Here is a 25,905-nt window from a genome sequence, read left to right as displayed (position 1 = left end):
TTGTGTTATTTGCTTCATGTCGTGGGTGGAGACGACGTGCGAGCTGATCCAGGCTTTGGCCACAAGTCGACACTGGGCAGCCACCGTCTCTGTACCGAGCGAGAGCCCAGAGGAAACGCTGTCCATGTAGACAAACCACAACAAGAGGCTTGTGTTTGTTGTGTTGTACATCTGTACACAGATGGCCACTCGGGGGATACGATATCAGCCCCATCTGTTACCCAGAAGTCTCTTCGCCTCAGACATGGCACGGCTAGAGTCGGTTTGCTTTTCATGTCGCTGCTGTGACTGGTGTGACTAGATATCCATCTGCTGCTTTGATTGGAGGGAGTTTTTGCAACCTGAGACCGCCTCCAGATCCAGAGAAAATGGTGCCTGATTCCATTACAGGAAGTATCTCTGTTTCTGACAGTCGGTCCACGTGTTTCCCTCCTCTGCCACTCCCTCACTGCCTGTCGGTCGTTTGCTTGTCAGAGCCGCTTTTGTATGTGTTTAAGAAAGACGGGGCTGTGATGACGGCCTACGCAGTGCACCGAGCAACAGACGACACAGCTTCTTCCTCTCTCTGTTTCTTTTTCTTTTCTCTTTTCTTTCTCTGACTCTGCTTTGGGCTGCCTCTCTCCTCAGCAAAAAGATTGTGTCCAGTCACAGTGGCCTGGTTGCCACAAGACATTCTTCCGTTGACCCGTGGTGGGCGAAAAGGACCCCGGTGAAGGACAGAGCTGCTGCATTTGAATCCGGCTAAATCAAAAGCTTTGTCTCTTTAACGCAGAAACTGGTAGATAATCACGTCAGCCATGTGCTTATCACATCACAGTTCAAAAATGTTTGACTTGAAGCCTGGGGTGGTTTTTTCTATGGCGGATCTGAAGAGACAGTGAAGAAAAGACTTAAGAGCTTCTCTTAACATTTTACGAGACATTTTAAGAGCAGCAAAGAGCTGTCGACGTGTCTTCAATAAAAATATTTAAATTAAATAAAATCCCAAATTCTGCAACACTTTTCTGTTGCGTCGCCTTTTTTCACTTGGCGGTGTTATATTTAGGTAATTGTTCCAAAGTATAGATTTTGTTTCTCCCTTAGCAAATATCTAACTATATGTAATTCGTGTTCTAGCCTTGAGTTGATACAACTTTTGCCAGCTCCAGATTTCCTCATCGTTTCTACTTAAAAACATATAAAAATATATATTTGAGCATGCTCTACTTTTTTTCATAACAGGAAGAGGGACTGAATTCATCTTACTCTGTAGTTCCCCTGAGACTGAGACAAGGGGAAACTGGATTCTGCCTCTCTCAGAGACTGGCCTCCCAGCCCCAGTAACCTCCCTCCACACTCCTGCTCTGCACTGTCCATGCATCAGTGATAGTTTACACCAGACACTTGTAGGTTTTTTCTTCTTCTTCTGTGCTGCAGAGAGAGAAATGTGGTACAGTACTATAAGGGGTGCAGCAGATGTGGTTGTATTCTTGTCGCTGAGAGGCAAAAAAAAATTTGTCTTACAAGTTGTAAGTCTCAGTTTTGAAGTTTTATCTTTGGGTGAAAAAGTATAATATTGAGTGGGGGGGGGAGGCCAGGTGAGGAGAGATTGGGCTCTGGCAGACAACCATAATCCATAATGCGAACCAGCTGCTGAGTAAATGCATGAGAGAACTGGGGCGGTTTGTCTAAACAATCCCTTTGTTTTGAGCCGAGATATTTAGCTAATAAATAGCTTTTCCCACTATTTAATAACACAAAAATGCTTGTTCATTGTTTCTGACAGTAAGAAACAGTGGAGTGTAAAGTGAAAGAGAAGAGATGGGGGAAAAGGCAAGAGAAAACTGATTAGAGAAAATGGGAATGCAAATTCCTTGGGTGGAGAAGGAGGGAGGAGAGGGGAAGGAGGGGAAATGGGCAGGGGGGGGTCCTCTGTGCCTCTGTAGCCCCCCAGCTCTCGCCTGCCAAACTCCCATCTGCCTCACTAAGTAATTTTTTCGCAGTTAAATATCACTGCAAAGACGTCACTGCTAGGGACTCGGCTCAAATTTTATGACCAAATGGAGTCAGCTTGCTCAGGGATTCTCCCCCACTTCTCCTCCTCCTCTTCGTCCTCTCCTGTCTCTCTGTCGCTCGGTCACTGCAGTGCGTGATTTGATTTTGCTCGCGGCGTTTCTAGGTCTGTGTGTCAGTAGTGCTGCAGACTGGGGGAAGAATAGTTTCTGTGTATGGGAAGGACCCTCCGCGCACGCACACACACACACACACACACACACACACACACACACACACACACACACACACACACACACACACAGATTTAAACCCCCTCAACACATGGCCGGAACAAGAGCCAAAAGTCCAGTTCAGCCTCGAATTAACTACACATAGGACACCAAATACATGTGAGATTCAGACCGTATGGACACAGGAAAAGCACCTGTCTTCTGTGAAAAGATTAACAGCTTCCTATCAGTGAAGGCAGAGGAGGACCGGAGTTGTTATAAGAAAGAGGTGGAGGTCATTAAAGGTGGAGGTCACTGCTCTTTGTACAACTTCAATTTATCGACTGACGTTTTCCCTGAGCTAGAACAGTTGAAGTGCTGCAGATTAAATTAGTGCACAAGTCAGACCATGGTGAACAATAGAGGAAAATCATCATTGCTTCTAGGGCTGCAGCCATTTTTTATTGTCTCAATTACCTTGTGAACAGATTTTCCTCTGGATCTGTAGCCCGTCTCAGATCGGCAGAAAGTCAGGGCTGTGGGTCAAGGGATTCGCTTTTGCTGCAGATCTGGAATCAGATGTTTTCAAGGATTTCTCAACTCTTGGGGATTTTTCTTGTTTCACTCATCACTTATTCACACAAGGCTCCCGACAGTCGGAAGCCTGCAGATGTATTTTCCAGTTTGCCATGAAGACTGAGATACGCAGCTCTGCTCCACGGTGTTGTGCTCTGGCCTCTTTAACATGAAATGGGGGGAGGAGCGGCGGCGACTCCACAGACCTTCTCCCGATATGGTTATATTTATTTGCTTGAAGTCTTTGCCTTTGCCCAAGTGTCAGTCGCAGTAACTGTGTCTGCTGGAAAGTGCATCGAACTGCCAGAGTGACCCTTGTTGCCTTGCATGTTTTCACTTCCCCTATCCATTGCTTCCCCCCCCCCCCCGTCCTTCATTCCCATGTGTCGGGAGGCCTGAGTAATGAAGAGCAGCTCGTCTGTTTGGTCTCTCCCTCCTCCCTCTCCGGCCCTCCCATGCTAATTTGACCTACAAATTCTGTCCAAGTGTGACAAACGAGAGCGTTGTGTGATTCTGTCTGCCGGTCTCTGTCTTCCCTGTGGTCCCCTCTCTCTGTGCACTTTTATCCCTCTTTCCACTTCTGATTCTCCAAATCAGATTCCTCGTCAGGACAAGATCTCTTTTTTTTCCCCACCCTGTATTTAAACAAAAGCATTACGTTTTGCTCGAGGTCCAGCTGTTGTGTTTTTGTAATACCGTTGGAAAAGCGTGCGACGGGAACCGAGTGACCCCCTCGCCTCTGCGGCAGCTGTCCACCTCTGGACCCAGAGAGGAAAAGCAGGGGAAATTACTTTGTATGTATTAATAGCAGTAATGTTCCTAGTTTGACTGACTCACAGGAAAAAAGTTGCATCTACTTTTGCTCTTATTTTATCACGTGCAGTCTTGCAGAGACGCCCCCTCCCTGTGCGAGCGGTTGTGGAGGGAAAATTGATCGTGGTCCTCTCGGTTGCGTCAAACCTGGCAAAAGCAAAGAGAAGCTGAAGTTTTTAAATGTGGCGGAGGGTTTCACTTTGCTCGACTGGCCCTCTGCCATCACCCATGACAACATACTTACACACAGACACACACACACACACACATGTGCGCACGCTACACATACAGTAAGTACTTCTCCAGGGTTTAGTGTGTAGAGCCTGGCCTTATAAAAACCAGACGAGAAATTGGCATTTTCCACAGCCAGTGATTCCAGGACTTAACTCATTACCGCGGCATTACAGTATGACTTTTTCACTCCTGTCAGCCTGTCTTCATCGTGCTGTGTCTCATTTTCACGATCGCCACCATTTCTCAGCAATTCTCTCCCACTTCACTGCCTTCCTCTCCCTTTTCCCCCCCTCTGCAGTACGTTACAAGGCCACAAACTAGGCCTCCCTCTTTTAGAAAATGACCGTATCCTCTCATTTCACAACAAACAGAACGTAGTGTTTATCGTGGTGCAGATCTCTCGCATGAAACCCAGCTGGTTCCTTCAGGAGACCTTATTTTGGGCCGAGAGCTCTGGTCCCTGCTTAGCTTAGAAGCACATGTGATATCTCAGCTCTGCTCTTGAGATGTGTTACCAAAGTAGGCTTTCATGAAATCTCTCTGTATGTCATCACTTAGTGGCTGTCACACATATCATGTGGCGGTGTTAATTTAAAGCTGCATGCAGTCTAATCTGCTTTCTTTTTCCATTTCCTGACATTACTTTGCTTTGAATTTGAATCTTGGGCCAGGCCATGCGTTTTATTGGGGGATAGTGGTGCGCTGTGAATTTTTCAGATGAGAGACAAACATTTTGCCATTGCATGAAAGATGTCTAAGATACAAAAAATTCAGAGGCGTTTTTTAAACGTGCATTTAAAATGCCACCTGTTTCCTCCTATTTGGGAGACGGCGTGAAAGATGGGTGATCATGGATAAGCCGTGCAAAAAGTCAGCAACTGGGTTTTAAACTGGAAAACTGTATATTTACACACACACACACACACACACACACACACACACACACACACACACACACACACACACACACACACACACACACGCACAATCTGGGCCCTCGTATCACTTCCCCCACTGACCCCGAATCCTATTTTTTTTTCTTCCTTCCTTACTCTGTGTTTACTCAATAGATCTGACCTGCATTTCCTGCACAAGAATGAAAACTATATTCTGCTTTTCCTCTTTCATTGTTTGATTGTTTGTACTTTTTTTTTTCGTCAGAGAAGGAAGCAAACTCTGAAGTTTTTGTAATTGTTGTTGCTGCTGCTTCCTCTCTAACTGACCAGAGACACGCACGCACACACACACACACACACACACACACACACACACACACACACACACACACACACACACACACACACACACACACACACACACACACACACACACACACACACACACACACACACACACACACACACACACACACACACACGTGCAACGGCCCGCTGATGGCAACAGCCTTCCGGATAATTGAAGTGGTTAGTCTGTCCCCTGTATATTTGGAGATGACCGACCGGCCCGCTCGCTTGCTGTGGCACTCACCAAGCCATGTTGTCTCCAGGCGTTTTTTCTCCCGCTTCGTTTTTCTGCGTGTACATTTCCATTCCCAACCCATCTCTTGCCTCACCTGCTTTGTTAGCCGACAAAATACCTCTGAGCGTTGCAGTGGTGCTATAAAATGTGAAAGTAGGTTGTGACAGTGGGGCCATTGTGTCCATTTACGCACCCACGAGGACAATGGCACAAATTACGATCCTCTGATTTTAATTTGATCTGACAGTGATGACAAACAGGGTTGTTTTAATATTGCCTGTCTAGACAAACTCACACACACATGATTATAATTCTCACAAGAGGTTGCAATAAGTTTATGCTTCCTCTTGTATTTTTTTTTTAGTTCAGAGGTCACTTTATTGTTTTGCAGAAACGGAAGAAACAATTATTAAAGTGTACAGAAATAGAGAGCTAGTCAAGTTCAAAGGAGGTACGGAGTTCCTGCTCTTTGTGCAGAGCCTGTCGGGACCCTCAGTCCCGTCATAGCCCCCCGTCGAGTGAATTTAAGAGGGTCAACTTTAACAAGAGCTGTGTTGATTCTCTCTGTTCATGGAGGAGAGGACGTCTGTGTCTGTTTTTCAACATTTGGATGAGGACAAGATGGGGGCGGCGCTGCTTTTTGTCTCCACGTTTAAGCCTCCATTCAGCCAAGAGGCAGGGGGCAACACTCGGTGGTCCGGACTCCAGAGGATTGCACACTCTGACATTTGTAGTCATGATACTGTTTGTTGAGCAACAGCGTGAGGTTCTGTCACTCCCAATTTATGTCTCGCCTTGGAATCAAATGGTAGATTTTGTTGTGGCTTAACCATTATGTCTGTTTTCATGTGTTTAGACATACATATACTATAATATATTTTTGTATACAGCTTAACAAAAATATAAATATAAAATAACAATACAATATAAATTCTTGAACAGTTTAAATAGCGCAAGTTAGTAAGATCCTTTACTGAACTTAAAAATTCCTATGGACATGATAAATTGTGAGTTAATACTACTACAGCGCCTGTTGAGTGATTTATAGGGTCAGTGAGTGAGACAGCCGTTGGGGCAGCACTTTTACTAGTTGCACGTGGCTGTTGTCTGCACATGGTTGGCTAGGCTACGGAGAAATAGTTGAGAATGAAAAATGGCGTCTCTTTCAGGGGAGCAGCTACTTGTTATTTTCTTTATTCATTAATCTGTATGGTTCTTTTTTTATGTAGTAGTTCTTTTATGGTCTGCAAATTGACCAGAGCTGAAATAAATTAGTTGATAATTTGATTTGTTGATTGACTGAATTTTGTCAGTCAAAATTTCTCAAACAATGTGGAAATAAATCTCTGTTCCCAGTGTCTGAATATTTGCTGATTCTCTTGGTCTTTTATGATTGTTAATAGAAAAATATTTTGAGTTTACGACAGTGGATCAGACATTACAAGATATTTGAATATGTCACATTAGTATCAGGGTAATCGCTTAAGGCCTTTTTTCCCCCCAGTAACTTAATAATCTAAACAACAAATAATCTAAAAACAACAAACGAATTAATCAATAATTTAAATAGTTTTAGCCCTAAACTCCTTTTCTGCGGATTTTGAAAGTAACTGAGAATCAATAGTCATGTTTCGGACTTGCTGCGCTGATTAACATTCGAGAAGATAATTGCTTTTCTCTATCATCATCTCAGGTTTTGCTTTACCATTTGGTCATGGTGGTGAACAAAGCGTTGGTCCTCCGTTCACACAGTCTTAAGAACAACCAGATGACCGGTGCATCCATTCAGTCCTGCTTTCACAAGGCCCGGGCCTTTCACAAGAGCTTTCAACCACATCCAACCTAAACCTATTCCCACCGTGTCGTAAGCCCAGAGTATACACAGGCTGAGCTCCAGGTTCTCGCTTCTCCTGACAGTGGTTGGTTGCCACACACACTCTCACACACACACACACTCACACACACTAACACATAGGAGGTATGTTGAAAGTATTCCAGTGTTTGATCCTGGGAGATCGTTGTAGCTGCGAGAGCATTCCTCCTCCTCCTCCCTCCTCTGTTCACTTACCGACCGGTCTCTGTGGTCTCAGGCCTTAGCCCAGGGGAGGGCACCCCCCTCACTGATCCCAGGGTGTGTTATGGTTCTGGGGGGAATGTGCTGTGTCTCAGGTCTGGTCTGGATCAGGTTGCTGCCCCCCCCCCCAAGGCATGTGTTGCCTTTGGATTGAGCTGTTGGGTTGCTGATGAGGCCACATGTCCCCAGAAAACTGGTTCTGATGGAATTTCTTTTTTGCTTATCAGTAATAAACAAAGGAACGATAACAAGAGTGAAGACTGTTTATCCGGATTTGAATATACTGTTTGTTAACTCTGGAAAACTCAAGTGGACTAAGTGGACTGTAACTAGTTTCTAGTTCGTTTTCAGTGGTTGTCTTTGGCGCTGAATGTAGAGCTCGAATGACCTGTTGGATCAACAGACAATCATATGCAACTACCTTGATTATTGATTCTTCTTTTGAGTGATTTTTCAAGCAGAAATGCCAACAATTCTCTAACAACTCTCATTTCAACCTCTTTGATTGTGAAATTTTGCCACTTTTAGAATTTAATATCTTCAACATTTTTTGACAGAACAAGCATTTGATGACAGAACTTTGGGATTTGAAAAATGCATTTTTCAATATTTTTTCTCATATTTCATAGACTAGAGCAGAAATCAGAGCTAGAAATTTGTCTGTTTGTGAAGAACCAGTCTCAATCTCTGTCAATTCTTTATAATTTGAATCCTCTTTTTTTGCTGTTATATAAAATAGTTTAGTTCTAAGTACCATACAAAAAGATAATATTGGATAAATATGTAATAGGACAATATCTTGGCTCTATTTACTCTGTATACCGATCAGCCACAACATTAAAACTTTTTACTTGATTGCAAAGATAAAACAAAACAAAAAACATAAAATATGTGTCATGGAAAAGGTATTTGATATGTTCAGTCAGAACCAGTGAATAAGTTATGACCATCATCACTACCACATAACATTGGGATAAAAAATGTTTAAATTATACCTGTAACAGACACACTGGTAATTTACAGAGAGGCGTACTGTGTCAATCATCTCCCTCATGTCTCAGAGCACACATATGCAACGTTTGAATAAAATGACTATCAGCAGAAAAAAAAGATGGTTGTGATTTGGCCTTATGCTAATAGTCTCAAGATTCTGGCTCTCGGCTTCAGACACAGAGGCAAAGAAAACAAGAGGTTTCAGATGATTGTTTTGAGTGGGACTCTCCCGGATCACTCCGTATCACCGCTGCGCTTTTTAGGGCAGGGTTTATTTTCCTGACCGAGTCGTTTCACCCTTACATTTGTGTCTCTCGCATACACATTCTGCAAAATTGTTTACCCAGAGCATTAGCCGACCTCCCTGCTCCTTGCCCAAACACCTCAGCAGGAAGCAACACTAGTCCTCCACCACTGGCCCGTTGCCACAGCATTGTGATCGAGAAACCTTGATGTAAATCCACGGTCTTGTGAAAACTCAACGCAGTAAGAACAAGGACGTTGGCTTACATTGTAAACAACTCATCAATCTACAAGTGTGTCTACTTTTTAAAAAAACAAACATCTTTCAGATGTGTTTGCAGGAATCTTTCTTCTTTACTTGTACATGTATTTAAAAAGATTTTCATCACATATCACTCTGCTTGATCATCTACAGTAAACATTAAGTTGGTCTCTCTCAGTGTGTTTGTGATTGAAGGTGTGTGTGTGTATGTGTGTTTATTTTCTCAGGTGTTCCAGGACCTGGGTGTGTTAGTGCTGTCCGGAGCCTCTGAAGGTTACAACGTGTGTCTGTTTGCTTACGGCCAAACGGGATCTGGAAAGACGTACACCATGATGGGAACGCCGGTGAGGAGAAGGGGTGGAGTGGGTAGAATCACTGCACTGCATCACGTTATTTGAGTAGATTTAATATAACCTTTGGGGCCTCAGATAATCTTACAGAGCACAAAGGAATAGATGCAAATTGAAACCAAACACTCTTCGAAGTCTTAAGTTATGACCCATTTCTTCATGACATTTTGATGTGAACACTACTCTTTTTTTTGTTTTGAACGCTGTCAGGACTCCATCGGCTTGACCCCTCGCATCTGTCAGGTAAGTCTGCAACATGAATGAGGTGAACACACTTGTATCTTGTGTGGTGGTGGTAGTAGTGTGAAGTATATTGCATTGCTCCTTTCCTTTCAGGGTCTCTTTAGGTCTGAGGACACTTTTCCTGATGGGCAAAACTCCAGCAGAATCGAGATCAGGTATAATTTTTTCACTTTGTGTCTCTTCTGTTTTTGATCCGTACATTTGGGCCTTATCACGAAGTTGAAACTTGCATTTACACAAAAGTGTTTTGCAGTTTCAAGAATATAATCTATTGGAATTTACATGGTAAGATTAGCAGGAGAAAAAAAACGCAGACCATCTTCCAAATACAAGCTTAAAGCAAAATGCCAGAAAGCTAAACTAAACAAAGATTGTTTATTTGCAAGATGTTTTGCATAAAATAAGGATGCAGATAAGGAATTGACATCAGGTAACTACAGCATCTGAGTCTGACAGTATACGTAAAATTCACTTAAATGTTCCTGTCCTGCGTCTTCAATGTATGGTGTTGTCCTGTCCCTCTGTCCCGGCAGCTTCCTGGAGATCTATAATGAGCGAGTGAGAGACTTGCTGACCAGAGGAGAGCAGAAGAGGAAAGCCTCACTGAAAGTTAGAGAACATCCCGAGAAAGGCCCCTACGTACAAGGTGAGAGTTCGAGGCAGCTACATCTATACTTTGTCAAGTGGTAAACGGCAAAGATAATATATGTATACATGACAGGTCAAAAGCTTTAGAACACGGCTGAGAGAAATAAATAATTGAGAGAAATAAATAATTTAATCCTTTTGTTGAATTAAATTGAAGCCCATCTAACAAAAAAGTTGTAACAGATAAAGAGTTTATATGTACATATAGTACAACACAAAAATATAATTACTTAGATTTACAAAACAAAAACAGGCATGTACATGCACATCTGCGGTAAATCGGACTTAACACACAGACCGTAAAGCAAAACCTCTGGTGAAGTAGTTGCACAAATTAAGGGTTGAATAAAGACCTTTCCTAAAAATGCAGTGTAAACAGAGTAAAATAGATTAAATAAATTATAATTCCAATTCCATATTCAAACACACTTCCCGATGTAATTGCACAAAATATTGTTCTCAAAACCAACATTTGTCTGTCACACTGATTAAATACTTAGCCAGAGGTCTAGATGCTGCAAATTCTCATTACCCCACTCCAATAATTTATTAAGATTAAATTGGATATTTTTTTAAAAAGTCAAGCTCTTTTCAATCAACTTGCAGCAAAACGTTTTTCTCAGATGGACAGCAGGACTTTTCAAGGCCTTATGATTAGATGCTTTCACAGGCTGTGAACTCTGAGAAGTGTTAAGTGACCGTATGTATCCAGCCTCTCACAGAAATAGAATCTGTCTGAGGCACTTGGCACAAGCAGAGTCGAGATGAAAGTGGATACCAGAGGTCAAATCTTGTGTTCCTACACGGTAATACACATCATTTTGTCAAATTATGGAGTTGGATGTGTAACATGGTTCTGCAGTATTTTGAGTGCTGCTCTGGTTGTGTGTATTTAGTTTAGAAATCTCTGTGGTATGTGGTCAGCGGTGGAAGTTTGTTCCCTCGTTAAACTTTTCCTCAGGTCCAGAATCAACCGCCCCCGGCTCTAATCCAGACTCCTCTTTCTGGCTCTTTTACTTTCTGTCTTTCTTTTGCTCCTTCCGTCTCCTCCTTCTTTTCCATTTCTCTTCCCTCTCATTCGTCCACCTCTCTGCGTTTTAAGCCAGAAATTCACTCATTGTCTGTATCAGGAGAAATCCCAGCTGAGCAGAGGAAGTGAGGTCATTGCCTTGTGGTTCCAGGGAGAACACTCCACTGTGCACACAGAGCACATTAAAGACTCACGGTTTATAATTATTCTACATCAGCACTCGTCCATCCAACAGCATTTTACTGCCACTATTAAAGTTTGAAAAAAATAATAAAAATAATCCAGATATTTGTATTACTGGCTAAATTAATTTTCAGTAACCACCATGTGGCAGCACCTAAAGCCTCTGTGGTTTTCTGTGCACGTGTTTAACAGCCTCTGAAGTTAATGTGATTCATCCCTGGTCACAGATGTGGGCTCAAACATGAGCAAGTTTTGATTAGAAATACTTCCTGTTTGTGTCTTTTTCACATATCTATCCTGCTGTAATCATTTAGTTTCCAGAGCAAAATTTGTGCCTTTTAATATTTTGGATTTTATGGAATTTTAATTTTTTCTGTATTTATATAAACAAACAAACCAATAAATAGAAAACTAAATAGATCAATAAAAGTTCATCATTAAATCTATAATGATTCCGACGTTTGCCTGGCAAAAAATGTCTCTTTTCCTCTCTGACCTGATTACCTCCCCCCACACCTGAATCAGGAGTTGGCCAATAACATATTCAAGTTGATATAAAACCTCACCACTCTCGTGTTTATTTGCTCAGAATTTTTTCCATCTGTTTCTCTTTAATCAGACTTGTCGCAGCATGTGGTCTCGGACTGTAAGCAGGCCATGGAACTTTTGGAGGAAGGCATCGCCAACCGCATCACGGCAGCGACCCATAACCACGACGCCAGCAGCAGATCTCACGCTATCTTCACCATCCAGTACACGCAGGTTGTCATCTCTCTCGACAGCCAATGGGCTGACTACATAATCACACTTGTTTTTTATGTATCAGTCTGATAATGATTCTCTTTTTTATATTTTTTGTGTGCCAATAATGGCTCATTGGTTTCTGGCATGCGATTAATACTTTTAGCATCATTTCAATGCGAAGTCTTAATCAGTATCAGCCTATTCAAGTCTGATTGCTTCTGTATTTTTCTCCCCCACAGGCAAACCTAGAAAATAACCTTCCTTCAGAAACTGTCAGCAAGATTAACCTGGTGGACTTGGCTGGGAGGTGAAACAGTTTTTCCGTCTTTTTTTGAATCATCTTTTAACTCAAAGTCATTGACAAAGCTGCCCCCTAGTGGAGCTTGTCTACTGCCCTGAGTCTCATTTCTACATGTAATAATTTTAAATGACATGAACTGATATTACATGTTGTGTTTGTTTTGTTTTGGACAGTGAGAGAGCAGACCCACAATACTGCAGAGACAGACTAACTGAAGGCTCCAACATCAACAAGTCGCTGGTCACTCTGGGCATCGTCATATCTGCTCTCGGTAAATGAAGATGCTGTCAAAAGTTTCCATTGTTTCAATTCGAAGCACCGGTGATAAAGTAGAAGAATTTTATTTTCATTTGGAATAACATTTAACTCACACCCATACAAATCTATCTTTATCCAACCTTATTCCCCTCAGTTCTTTTTACTTTCCTTGCACATCTCACAATACTCGTATCCCTTTTATCTGCTACTTCCACAGCCCAGAACTCTCAGATGTCTAGCAGCTGCCAGAGTATCAACAGCATGGCCTCAGAGGGTGATGGCAGCACGGTAGGCAGTCACAGCAGCTCCCTCTCTGGAGGAGGAGGAGGAGGAGGGAGGAGGCACTGCTTCATCCCCTACAGAGACTCGGTCCTAACCTGGCTGCTTAAAGACAGCCTGGGTGGCAACTCCAAGACCATCATGATTGCAAGTAAGTGTCACAGGTGTTGGTGTTGTTGATAAAGGGGCATTCCAGAGATTTAACATTGCACTTCCATTAACTTGGGTTACTTAACAAAAGTCTGATTAAATATGTTCAGAATTGATCAAAGGGGCTTCCGAGAGCCACATTGGATCCTAGATTTCTAATTAAGTTAACAGTAGTGACCGGTTGTGATGTGTCAAAAAGATGCGAGTGTCCTTTTTAATGAACTATTGCAGTGGTTTTGTGTGATCTTTAACAACAGATGTATTGCAAGTCATAGTTTCCCACAAACACTTTTCAGGCTTCATCCATTCTACTAAGTTTTCATTTTAAAATGGCACTGTGTCAGTTTTAATCACCGTCTATACCAACACACCTGAGAATGTAGATCACGTGACCATTCACGTACACTGGGAAAGTACGTACCGGTGGAAACAGGAAGCAGATTGTCTACTTACTAACAGAAAATAGCACAAAACAGGAAGCGAATGCCGATGACTGCTTCATTGCTTCCAATCGTCTCCATTTTTTCTAATTTTAGCTGCCTTGTCACAAAGTTAATGTCACTGTCACCAGTCGTCTGCAAGTTGGTTACCTGTTGCAACAGTAATGGCTTCCTGGAGAGAGGGATATTACTCTAAAAATAATGTTTGCATGGCTCCAAAACCAATATTGTGGTTTCTCAAGTGTCGCTCTAGTCTCACATTATTGTTTAATTCCTGATGTCACTGTTAATTGATGCACATTTGTCTTTTCAGCGGTCTCACCCTCCGCTAAAAGTTACAACGAGACCCTCAGCACTCTGCGCTATGCTGCCCATGCCCGAAATATTGTCAATAAACCTCGAGTTAATGAGGTCAGTAATTTGGCGCCAACATTTAATGTTTTATCCACATGTTTTTTTTAGTAGGTCAGTGTGTGTAGGTTAATGCGTGAGCTCTGGATTCTGTGCAGGATGCCAACGTTCGGCTCATCAGGGAGCTGAGAGAAGAGATTGACAGACTGAAGAGCATGCTGCTCAGCTTTGAAATGGTATTGTGACCTTATATCGTCAGAGCATGTTGCTAACTCTCCCAGGGATCCACCCCGCTTCCCAAAAAAAGGCTCGCTGAGCACTGAAAGGCTTTGAATCAAAGAGATTCCCACATTTTTGTACCAAAGGCTCAATACGGTGCTTCGTGTCTTTTTGACATTTTTCATAAATGGTAAAGATCGAAAGGCATTGTATCGGGTGTGACATTTTCTCTTTGCGCAGTCAGTCGTCTGATAATTATTTTTTTTTTACCCTCTTGACTGACAGCAGCGCATTCCCAGTCCATCTCTGAGTGATGAGAGGGATGGAAATCTTTCCGACATCGTGCTACAGAACGAAATGAAGGTAACACAGGGCTGACGCGTGGTTACATCTGGCCGACAGATACAGTGTCAAACCAGTACGAATTCATATTTAGTTGAATGTTTTTAATTGAGTTTGACAGATATTTCACCAGGTGATAAGTCACATCCACATTTGACAAGCAGATTTATCTCCTTATATCTTGTCCTACCATACAGGGTCACTGAAACGAAGATGGAAGTGTGACATGTAGATTTATACAAAAATATGTATAAAGATTTTAGATTGTGGTGTATTTTTTGGATCAAACTTTAAAGAAAATTAAGAAGAAATTGGAATATTCAATAGGAACATTGTGGTTTGAGAGGCTAACAGGCCAGTGTGAAGGATTTAGGAGGATCAACTGGCAGAAATAGAAAATAATATACATAATTATGTATTCATTAGTGTATAAACAAGAATTGATGCATTATCATTGCCCTTAGAATAAATCTAACAAACCAGCATTACCATTAATTATAGTATTGATTGTCTTGGTAGCATTAGAAGTAGTTGTTGGACTGGACTTTCTAGAAGTTGCTGCTATTAGCACAACCGTTATCTCCTTGACCACAGATATTAGCCTCTTTCTATCCCTCTTGCTGTTTTTTTTTATTCTCCTCTCTCCGTGACCTTCCTCCATCATCGTCGTCCATGTCTCCTCCGCAGGTGGAACAGCTGACGAAGGACTGGTCGGAGAGCTGGAGAGATAAGAAGGAGCTGCTGGAGCAGTGTAGTGTGGACATCAACAGTGAGCGGGCCGGCTTTCTCATCAACTCCCTCCAGCCGCACCTGCTCACCCTCGATAGAGATGTTCTCAGCACCGGGGTCGTCTTCTATCACCTCAGGGTACGACTGACCCAGAATAAGACATGTCCATGTATAAGCGTTTATTAGTGTCGCATTTTGTGTATGATGTGTTTATGAATACGTGTTCGTTTTGGTGATGGAATCACGAGTAAAAGTGCCAGAGTTAAATATTAGTTGTGTTGGTGCAGTTACATTATAAATACAATGAACAATATGATGCAAACTCCCACACAATGTTTTTTTTTCCCTTTGCTCTACTTTTCCCGACTCTAAAGTTACTGTTTTTGTCAGCTGTCTTGACTAAAACCCTAAAATCTCTTTTTCTGTCTACTTGGTTCTAGGTTCTTCCCTCTCCTCCTCATCCTCCTATTTCTCTCTGTTCTGCTAGAAAAACAAAAAAAAACTCTTGAGAAAAGGTGTGTTTCTCATGTCTCTTTTCTTTTCTCTCTACTCTCCCTCTGCCCTGTCGATCTCCCGTCTCTCTCTCTGTGTGTGAATGTCTTCCGCAATGCATGAAGCCTGGTTGGATAAGAGGCTCTTAGTTCTGAGGCGAGGACTCGGGGGAGCTTAAAGCTGGCCTGATTCTGACAATGACAAGCATACCCTCAGGCCTGACAATTACACTGTTTCCTGCATGTGAAGAGCTGCGGCCACCTGGGAGCACATGTGGTCCTGACACCATATTAGAAAGCCTTTAATCTCATTTGATGAAGACTTCAAAGTAAACAAATTATTAGTGGAAGATTAGAAGTAAAAGGACAATGGTTCCCCAAAGAACATTCTTGCCATTATATGTGCTGTTGTTTTTGTGTCCAAGATACACAGCTGATGACAAAGTGTACATGTGGTTTGTTTTGATGTTATTGTTTATGTGGATTTTAAGATTAAGATGTTTTGGGGTTTTTTTTGCTGCAGGATGGAATCACTCACATTGGACCTCAGGACCAGTTTGAAGAGCCCCAGATAGGTATTAGTTATTCTTACGTTCTCCATGTTCCCTCATCCAACTGCAAATATTCCTTTTCAGACAGTGTAATGATATTTTTGTGTTTAACTGTTGTACACTGTCAAGTGAAAATCCTCAAAAGCTCTTACAACCGTGTATTATCACTTGAGTAAACGTACAATTAACTGCGACAGCTCTAGACATTACAGGCAGCAAAAGACATGGGACAAAAATAGAATATCCAGCTCAATAACTTGGGTATCACACTCACACACACACACACACACACACAAGAAGTGTATCGTTGTTAAGTGAGGATGCTTAGTAAAACAAAATATGTCCTTAAAATGTCTTGTCAACTTTGCTGCATTGAGGGCTGAATATATTCGGCAATAGAGCAGCTGCCTCCGCACAGCTTTTCTAAATCGCTATATGTGTGATTGTGTTTTTTGTTTTCTGTTTCTAGTTCTGCAGGGCAGCGCAAGCTGTGAGATTGAAAACCGTGGAGGTGTGGTAACACTCCGACCCCTGCCAGGCGGCTCCTGCCTGCTCAATGGCCGAGAGGTCACCGAGCCCTGCAGGCTGGCTCAAGGTCAGCTAACGTCCACTGCATTTTTTTTTTACCCCTACATGGAGCACAGATTGGATGTATTGTAATGAAATGAACAGTACAAACATCAGTGTAGTGGTTGCATTTTAAGATATTTTATTTGACTAATAAATACTTTCTGGGAGTGCTGTTGGCATTTTAATGTCTGTAGAGGTTTATCCTGGGTTGAGTTGAGAAAGTTCTGGTTGGCACAACTATTGATCACGAGGTACTGAAACTCTTCTGAAACTTTCAGAGAGCCGTTTTCTTTTTTCCATAACTGTTTGGCCATGATTAAACTCTGACTTCTTTGTAGATTGTTGTAGCAATCTATACAATCTATAGCAATCTATACCTGTAGCAACAAATATGTTTTCTCTTCAATACACAAAAGACCACATGATAATGCCTCTCTGTCTCCAGGGATGGTGATCACCTTGGGAGGAGTGCATAAGTTCCGCTTCAACCATCCGGCAGAGGCAGCCATCCTCCGGGAACGCAGACGGGTAGGTGTCGCTCAGCTCACAACGAATATAATGCTAATTGTTATGTTGGCAATCATGATGATATTGATGATGAGCAGATAATTGAAATACTTAAATGTCGGCGATGCACAAAAATACATTGCTTTTTCTGTTCTGGGACAACTGTCTGTTTTATTAACTGTTTATTTTCTGGCAAATTTCAAAGTGGATCTCTTCTTTACTATTCTCAGGCTAGTGAAGGTGGCATGACCTGCACCTACGTTGACCTTTGCCCCTTAACCCCTGACCACAGGTAAATACATTAATGTTGTTTTAGAACAATATCCTTCCTTCTCGGTGAGTGTGTGGTTTTTATAGAGACCTTATTCTGCCAACTCTCAGCATGCATATTTAATAAGAAGCACAAGTGTCGTACCGTTGTACATGCTGTAGAAATAGGGCAGTGCTTCATGCATGTTTTCCTCCAGCTGCTGCAGATGGCATGTGTTTCCATTAGCCCCACCCTTTTGAACAATCACAGTTAGCTGTTTACAGGACAGGCACAGGCGTTACTTAGTTACAGCCGAGACGCTGAACTGAAAACCAACAACAGCGGCTTTAACTTGAAATCTTCTGCTCTGTCACCAAATCGCTATATTCTGACATCAAAGGTGCTTTACTGAGGTAAAATAATAGCTTTACTCTCTCCTCTTTTTTCCTCTTATTTCATCATAGTTTCTCAGTCTGTTTCATCCCGGATCTCTGTGCCTGTATTATAGTGTCGAGGAAGCGAATCCCGGAGAGCAGCTGAGTCTCCCCGCAGGTGAGGAGCCCACTGTGAGACGGCGTGTGAAGGAGCAGCAGTGCTACGTGGAGAGTTTGCGTCAGGAGATCCAGGCCGCACAGAGACGGGCTGAGAGGGAGCTGGAGAGGGAGCAGGCCCACCTTCGCCAGCAGCACACCGAGAGTAAGTGCTTGTAGAAAAGTTGTCTCTGTGCTCATTTAGGTACACATCAACTTTTTAAATCCAAGCAAAAAAGTCTAGTTGGAGAAAAGTAGTTTTAAAGTGCAAAAAAAATGATTCTTCAAACTAATAAGTGTTAAGGTTTTTCATCCTCTCAACATTTCTCTCTTTGTATCCTTAATCAATAGTCCAGCAGTGGATTTTACAAGAGAAACAATGCCTGACCACTGTTGAGCAGACAGTCACCCTGGAGTCTGGAGTTCAGACAGACGATATCCCTGCGACCCTCCCGGAGCGACTGACGAGTCAGGTGCCCGAGGATCAGGGAGATCTGACAGAGAATCGTTTCTGCCAGATGGTAAGAGCCAGGAAGAAATCTGTGCAGGAGGAGTTACTAAAGCATCACACCCTTTGTCGCGCTGAAAGCCGCATCCGTCGCAAGAGGCTGCAGTACCAGCTGGAGAGGATCGCCCGGAAGCAGCATATGTTAGAAGCTAAAAGGGAATTACAGCAGCTGGAAAAGGCTCTTTCTCCAGGACCAGACAGCCCCGAGTCTCCCGAGCTGGTGTCCCCCGCAAAGCGACACTTTGTTTCTCGTCGTCACTCATTCTCAGCAGATCTTCTGTCCCGGCTCTACCCACAGAACACCCCTATCTTCAGGTGAGCTCGAAAAGTGAAAACCTGCAGAGTTAGCTTCATGGAGAGCAGGAAGCAAACTTCTTGTTTTTTTTAACTATAAGGGGCTACAATAGAAAAAATAATATTCCCTTTTTTCTCCTCAACAGACATTTCCTGAAGAGAAACATATCCACTGAACTGACTTCAAATTCCCCCTCAACATCTGATTCTATCGGCAGCAGGAAGTGGGTTTCGGATGAGTGTCTTCCTCGGGAAAGGACTCAAAGTTGTTCCGGGACTAACTGCTCAGGACAAAGTCAATCCTGCCAGAGTAGAATTAACTCGTCTGAAAACATCCGACAAGCTTCCAGTGAGGAGCCACAAGCTCTGCCCTGTCGGGAACGGCCTGAGAGAAAACCTCTGCTGCCAAACCGAGACCTGTCTTTCAAAAACCGTTTGGATCAGAACTCGACAGTTACCCTGAAGTCACCACTTGGAACCACTGTGCAGCCAGTCAGCAAAGAAAATATACAGGTATCCGCAACAGACAAAACCAGTTCTGAAATTGTCTCTTGTATGACGGTGAGAACAACATGCCGTGAACCTCACAGTGGACTAGAAAGCATCAGGAAATCTTTCTCTGGTTCTGTGGGGCCCAGGTTAAAAACAGCGCTGTCCAAAGTCTTCAGAAAACCGCCATTGGGTGCGAATGGTGGACGAGGGCTCAAGCCTCTGGGGAGGATAGCAAGCAAATTTCACTGGAGACAGAAAAGAGACAGGATCCTAAAAGATGGCAACACGAGCAGAAGCAAATGTGGCATCAAAGCAGCCGTCTCATGCGGGGAGCTTGACCAAAGGACGGCTTTTGAGGACATTAGACAGAGGCGATGGCACAGTGCCGAGGCTCTGATGAAAAAGACAAGCAGATGGGTTGAGCGGCAGCGGGGACTGGTCGGGTGGGAAGAAGAGGGAGACGAGAGGGATGAAGGAACGTCAGACTGTGAGAGTGTTTTCTCTCTTGATTCTCTCTCCTCTGCTTATGTGACAGCTCTCGCAGAGCAGCTGAGACAAGAGGAAGCTGCTCGGAGCGAGGCAGAAAGTGAAGACAGTCAGATGTCTGAAGACTCTTTGGCTGTGGAAAGCAGTGGGAAACACCCTGCAATGGAGAGACTTCGACGAACAGTGGCACCAACTTACTCGCTGGTGAAGGATCCCTCTGATTTACCCATGGGGCACAGTTGGACTGCAGAGGACTGGGGCAACTGTCAGGAACCCCAGGTAATCCCAGTGGGGGCGCTCTGGAGCAAGCAAGGTTCCCCAGAATCGAGACACAAAGGAAAGATTGGTGCAACGGGGAATCCTCAAAGCCCGTTAGCAGCAGATTCCAGAGTCAAAGACACTGTGCAGACGTTGGCGGATGACTTTGGGAACATGCAGACCGCTGTGACAAGCAGCCCACGCTCGCTGAGCAGCTGCAGCCCGAGAGAGCCAGAAAACCTGCTGGCGCTAACTGACGCCTGGTCGTCCACCGACGCAGCAGACAGTCCCCGGATTCAAAAGGATTCCCTGCTTTTCCAAAGAAAAATGATGTTCACACGTGTGGAGAGCAGCAGCACCAGTAGTTCCAGTATGACCAGTATGAACCTGTCAGACTCTCAGAGCGGATACAGAAGCTCTAGCTCAACACCCACCAGCACTAATGGTGTAAAGGAAACAGTACATGAAAACAGACTGATTCCAGGGGGGTCTCAGGCTCTAAAAACACCAGAAGATGGCCTGATGTGGAATCAGAAAGTTGTGGAGCAACTAGGGTCACAGCTTGAAAAGGTTTTAGATACTCCAGGCCACAGCAGCAGCACTGAAAGTCCAGCTTTCTTACCCTCCTCAGACCAGACCACTGTGTCATACACTGGGATTCCCTGCGCTGCACAAGCAACATCCACCTTGCTGGTAGCTGGTGATGCCACTATGTCTCCTGACACTGAAATTTGCCCCTCAGGTTGTCAGTCAGAACTTCATTTCTCTACAAATCCCTCCAACCAAGGCCAAGAACTGAACAAGGTGTCTGAAGCTTTGAGTGCCTTCAAACCGACCACTGAAGGTGAATTACTATGCAATCTAGATAGAATGGAAACGCTTCTAGATGTACAGCAGTGTGAGTTTGAGAAGACCAAATATTTATCACCGACAGGGGATGAAACCAAAGGATCTGAGCAGTGCATCGCGATACAACAGGAGCTCATTAAATCGGCTTGTAAAAATTCCAGGAAGAGGAACAAAGAGCAGCAGGAGGCTTTCATTGGCAGCCTGAAAATTCCAAAAAGGAGCAACGGCGGAGATTTGGTAACTTTCTGCTCGACACCAGTTGACAGCCGGGAAGATATTCGGCTTGATGACAATAACAACACCAGTGACTCTAAAGGGGAGCAGCCTGCGGTGGAAACCTACAGCCATGGATTTGATTCCGCTTGTGCCGAAGGCAAAGTTGGAAGAAAAGTGGCGTCAGGTGCATCGCCAGTGTTTCATCCTGTGAGCAAACTCTTTGAGGACTCAAAATGTGGGCTTGCAAGTGGTGACTCTGTGGGAGAGAGAAAGGTAGTTGGAAAGAGAAATGAAACGATGAAGGAAGTAGTTGTGGAAACAGAAGGGGGAGAACCCCAAATCGATAAACAGAGAATACATCAAGAAAACAGAAAGAACACATGCAAATCCGATGCTATATGTAGTGCCATTGAGCTGAGAATCTCTGAAATGGTGAAAGAGCGAGTGAGATTGTCGTTGATTGGCAACGACGGTGAGCGGATGAGCATGAGTCAAAGACTGAGTGCTTCGTCGTTATCTGCATTTAATTTTTGTTTCAATGGTGATGAACATACATTGACGGAGAAACAGCTGAGGGATTGTGGGAAGGAAACCGTGAGAGAAGGGACAGACGATAGTGGACATGAATCAGTGGAAAGGACACGAGAAGCCAAAGTGGCATCAAATGTGTCAGCTGAACTGAGGGATAGACGTGACAGCTCCATGCTTAAATCCACTGAAGTAACTACTGACATTGACCAAAGTCATAACTTTTCTGATGGGATATCAAACAAGCCAATAAAAGATCACTGTGTTGTCCAGGACAGCGCTCCCATTGGCAGAAACGGAGAGTCTGATCGCTCTGGAAACACCATTTTGAAACAAGTTAGTTTGTCCTCAATTAGAGATTCTCACGGAAACAATGTGGAGCAAAATTCTCTATCTCAAGAAAAGAGTGATAGACAAAAAGTAACTTTCCATCCAAATTCTGCCATGAGTGACACGCCCTTGAAGAGAGTGGACAACCAGACCTGCTCTGATGCCCCCACCACAGTTCCAGATGACCCACAAATTCACCATAATTCAACACCTTCCATCTCCGCTGGAGATATAAATGTTAACTATGAATCTTGGCATGTAGAGGCTGTCCGTTCGGAAGCCGCATCCGGCGTTGAAGATAAAAATCATCATTCATTCAAAAGAAGCTCACCAAAGACAATTGAAAAACCTCAACATTGTCGCCCAGACACATCTGGAGCAACACAATTATTATCTGATGAAGGAAATGTCCAATTCACACCACCCAATCACAACAGCGACCAGAATACATCCTCTATGAAAGGGTTTGCTGTCACTCCTGGCCTTGGTGGAAATGTCGAAACAGAAGTTAGACTGTCTATCGCTGCACAGGATCAGTTTATCTGTACGCAAACCGATTCAGATTATTTGGCTCAGACTTGTGAAGACAGAATGACACACAACCAGAAGCACAATATGTCAAATTCAAAGGGCAAATGTGATAAACGTACTGAAGTTGACAGAAAAGGAGACTGTGTGATGAAAAACGATGAAGGAACGTTGACTTACCAATCTGAATCACAAGGTCCTGAATTTAAATATCAATCAAGTGTTTCTGGTTCCACACAGCCTCTCCTCAAAAGAGCACAAGGAAATATTGTCAAAAACACAAGTTGCACTGGACCTCTGATGTGCAGAGAAAGTGACGCAGACACATCTCATGGTACACAAGGTAATTCTCTACCGTCTAAAAAGACCAAGTCGAAGAGGTTCAGAAAGTCTAATATTCAGTCTCATTCCACCTCTTCGTCTGAGTCCTCGCTGAAGTCATCGGATGAGGATGATGAGGAGGATGATCAAACCACCAGAGGGCATCACAACCGGCTCCCGTCTAAATGGTTAAAGTTCGCCACACCACAGAATTTTTGTTATCAAGAAGTTAAACAAACTAGAAGTAACAGTCCAGATGCTTCCATGTCATCATTAGTGAGAAAAACTAAAATGAAGACTTGTTCTGCCGGAAAAAGAGAGGTTAGATTTAATAGAGATTACAGCCAAAAACGACACTCATTACCTCCTCAAGCAATGTCACAAAAGACAAACGTAGAAAAAATCCTTACGAATGCAAAGACATGTGAACCTCATCACTCACTGCAGTCCCAGGACTCCCCGATGCATTTTGCCTCAAGTGACATCAACCCTTTCGTTCACCAGTGGCAAGATGGCGACTCGAACCAGCCCTGCTATAAGAACCCGTCGTTCGGCAGCGCCGCCGACCTCTCCTGCAAATCTCCGCTTCTAAACAGCGCCGAGAAACGCATGACGAGGTGCTGCAGTGTTGACAACGGTTTGAATGGGCAGAACTCTCCTTTCAATTCCCACCTCAGCACTTACGCCACCAGCAAGGGGCTGTCCAGCACGCTCAGCAGCATGGAGGATTATAAGGAACAGGCGAACAAAACATCTCCGCCCTGTCAACAGAGGTGTGTCGACGTTCACTGTCATTTAGCCACGGTTAGCGGCAGTTCCTCAAGCAACGGCCTTCCTGGTGGATGTGGTACCAACTCCAGTCATGTGAATGAGATAATGTATGTTTACTCGTCTGATCAAGAGTCCAAGGTGAGCAAAGTACAGGCCCAAAGACGGAGGACGTGTGAACATGGTACACAAACAGAGCGTGGGCTGCAAACTGTACATTTTGGTAGTGGTGGTCCAGTGAGGAACGATCGTCACAGAAGGAGCAACACCGATGCACCAGCAACACAGAAAACGAAGTCGGACATTAAAGGATCTCCCACGTGGGCCAGCATGGAATGCATGTCGGCCCACCTCTCCAAACTGATCCACAGCACCTCAGACCTTCTGGGAGACGTCCAGGAGATGAGGACAGGTGAAGTCCGCAGGTCCGGTCTGAGGAGGAGTGTCAACTTGTCAAATCTAAGCATCTCTTGTGTTGAGTCTGTTGACTGCACAACGAGAGACTGCTCAACTCAAACCGCTGTGGAAAAGCTTTTCACACGAGCAGAGAAGGACGTCGTCGTCGTTCATAAAACGCCCAGTGAAAAGCCCAAATCTCACGAGATCAATGTGATTGTCAAAGTGGTCGGCTCTGAGGGTGTCGGTGTGTCTCGAGGCAAGGATGTGCACTGTGTGCTGGAAACAAAAACTAAGGCCGGTGGAAAAATAGAAAAGAGCGTGTCTGACCTGATGTTTAACGCCTCTGCCGCCTCAATGTCGGACAATGTCCCTCTCAAGATGCCTCCTGTGAAGATTGCAGCTGAATGTCAAAGACATGTAAGATCGGCTTCTTCTAGAGTCTCAAGGCAAAGCACGTCCGAATCACTGTGCCATAAAAGTGTTGCAATGTCTGAAATCGCCCGTGGAGCTTCGAGAAACATCTACCAACAGAATCCCAGTTCATGTGTGAGAAATAATCCGTCTCCTTGTTCAAAGAAACAGGCCACATACAAAGACCGCGCATCATCTCCCATTCTGACCGTGGGAGCGAGATTACGCTTGAAGCAGAAAGGAAAACAATCGCAAAACACAATGTGTCCTTCAAAATATTCGGGTGGAACAATGAGCCACGGTTCTGAGGAAGACAGCCCCACTGGGCCTTCTAGCCAACGGTCAGTGTGCACATCTGTCTCAGACGATGTGCAAATGTCCACACCAGATTGTGATGTTTCATCCAGTCAGTCAGAGTTTGTGTCACTTGAGAAGGTGAGTGAAATTAGTTTTTCAGCCCCCAAAGGATCAGATAAATCTTCTACAAGCCTTAATTTGTCACTGGATAGATCTATAAAGACCTGTAAAGATGAGGAAAACCACCATGCCGGCTCAAAATGGCAGATGACCTCTCTTCAACCGAGGACTTCTAATTCTACAAAAGGTCCAACTCTGCACAGTCACACCCCTCACATACAGCCGGCTAAAGCTAGACACGGAAAACCATCAGGCTACAGAAGACCTGTCGTTGATTCTTTGGATGTTTGCATTGATCACTACGAGCCGTCACCAGCCAGCGACGGGACTGCTCAACTTCAAGAGGATGACTTGGTGTCACTGGCGCCCAGTGAGTGCAACACAGACGTCCTCGTGAACATTGAACCCGTCGCCGGCGTGTTCGCCTGTCAAGACCCCCGGGCGTTCCCAGAAGACCTGCCCATGCACAACAAGTTCACCAACTGGTCGGGCATCACCCAGCAAAAAGCCAAACACGCCAACAAGCCGAACACATCGCTGGGCAATGGCCGCGAAAAGAGCAGAAACTGCGGCGAATGGATCGAGATAGAAAGTTCAGACTCGAACGTGGAGTCTGTGGCGCAGAGCGACAGGAGGACGAGAGAGATAGAGAGGCTGCGGCAGGAGAGGGAGCAGGTTATGGCGACGGTCAACCTCAGCATGAGCACAACACACACTCCTCTGACCGTGGAGCTGACGGAGGCCAAGCTGCATTACGGGCTGGGGGAGACAGACACGCTGTTGAAGATGCTCTCACCGAGGTGCAAGGATGAGCCAGAGCCACCGACCTCTGCTCCAACCAAACAGCAGCTGTATGATCGGTAAGGATACACATGATACAAACACGATCTAATTTAATGTTATTAAATTAAGGAGGAAGTTTCTCTATTTGAATAAATTATGGCCTGATGTAAACCACACTAAAATCTGACTCTTATGCATTGTAGAAATTACTCACACACCTCCTCTTTGACTGGTTTGATTGTATTTTCTATCTGTGTGATCCTTCCCCCTCAG

The 25,905-nt window shown here is 44.1% G+C and overlaps 1 protein-coding gene across 3 annotated transcripts in view; it reads left to right on the top strand.

The window, feature by feature from the left end:
* Positions 1-25,905, top strand: part of stard9 (StAR-related lipid transfer (START) domain containing 9) — a 38,999-nt gene that overhangs the window by 6,436 nt on the left and 6,658 nt on the right. For 2 of the 3 annotated variants that reach the window (XM_047337670.1, XM_047337669.1), the window contains exons 4-22: positions 9,106-9,222; positions 9,439-9,471; positions 9,565-9,626; positions 10,005-10,117; positions 11,952-12,094; positions 12,316-12,383; positions 12,551-12,648; positions 12,853-13,065; positions 13,818-13,915; positions 14,014-14,091; positions 14,360-14,437; positions 15,104-15,283; positions 16,160-16,211; positions 16,657-16,782; positions 17,203-17,285; positions 17,495-17,556; positions 18,023-18,210; positions 18,396-18,867; positions 18,993-25,709. In XM_047337670.1, coding sequence (XP_047193626.1) covers positions 9,106-9,222; positions 9,439-9,471; positions 9,565-9,626; positions 10,005-10,117; positions 11,952-12,094; positions 12,316-12,383; positions 12,551-12,648; positions 12,853-13,065; positions 13,818-13,915; positions 14,014-14,091; positions 14,360-14,437; positions 15,104-15,283; positions 16,160-16,211; positions 16,657-16,782; positions 17,203-17,285; positions 17,495-17,556; positions 18,023-18,210; positions 18,396-18,867; positions 18,993-25,709 — 8,981 coding nt within the window. The remainder of the gene's footprint in view (positions 1-9,105; positions 9,223-9,438; positions 9,472-9,564; positions 9,627-10,004; positions 10,118-11,951; positions 12,095-12,315; positions 12,384-12,550; positions 12,649-12,852; positions 13,066-13,817; positions 13,916-14,013; positions 14,092-14,359; positions 14,438-15,103; positions 15,284-16,159; positions 16,212-16,656; positions 16,783-17,202; positions 17,286-17,494; positions 17,557-18,022; positions 18,211-18,395; positions 18,868-18,992; positions 25,710-25,905) is intronic. The other variant, XM_047337671.1, reaches the window with a different exon arrangement.

Source organism: Scophthalmus maximus, chromosome 15, assembly GCF_022379125.1.
Source record: "Scophthalmus maximus strain ysfricsl-2021 chromosome 15, ASM2237912v1, whole genome shotgun sequence".
Taxonomy (NCBI): Eukaryota; Metazoa; Chordata; class Actinopteri; order Pleuronectiformes; family Scophthalmidae; genus Scophthalmus; species Scophthalmus maximus.
This window is presented reverse-complemented; position numbering and strand designations above follow the sequence as displayed.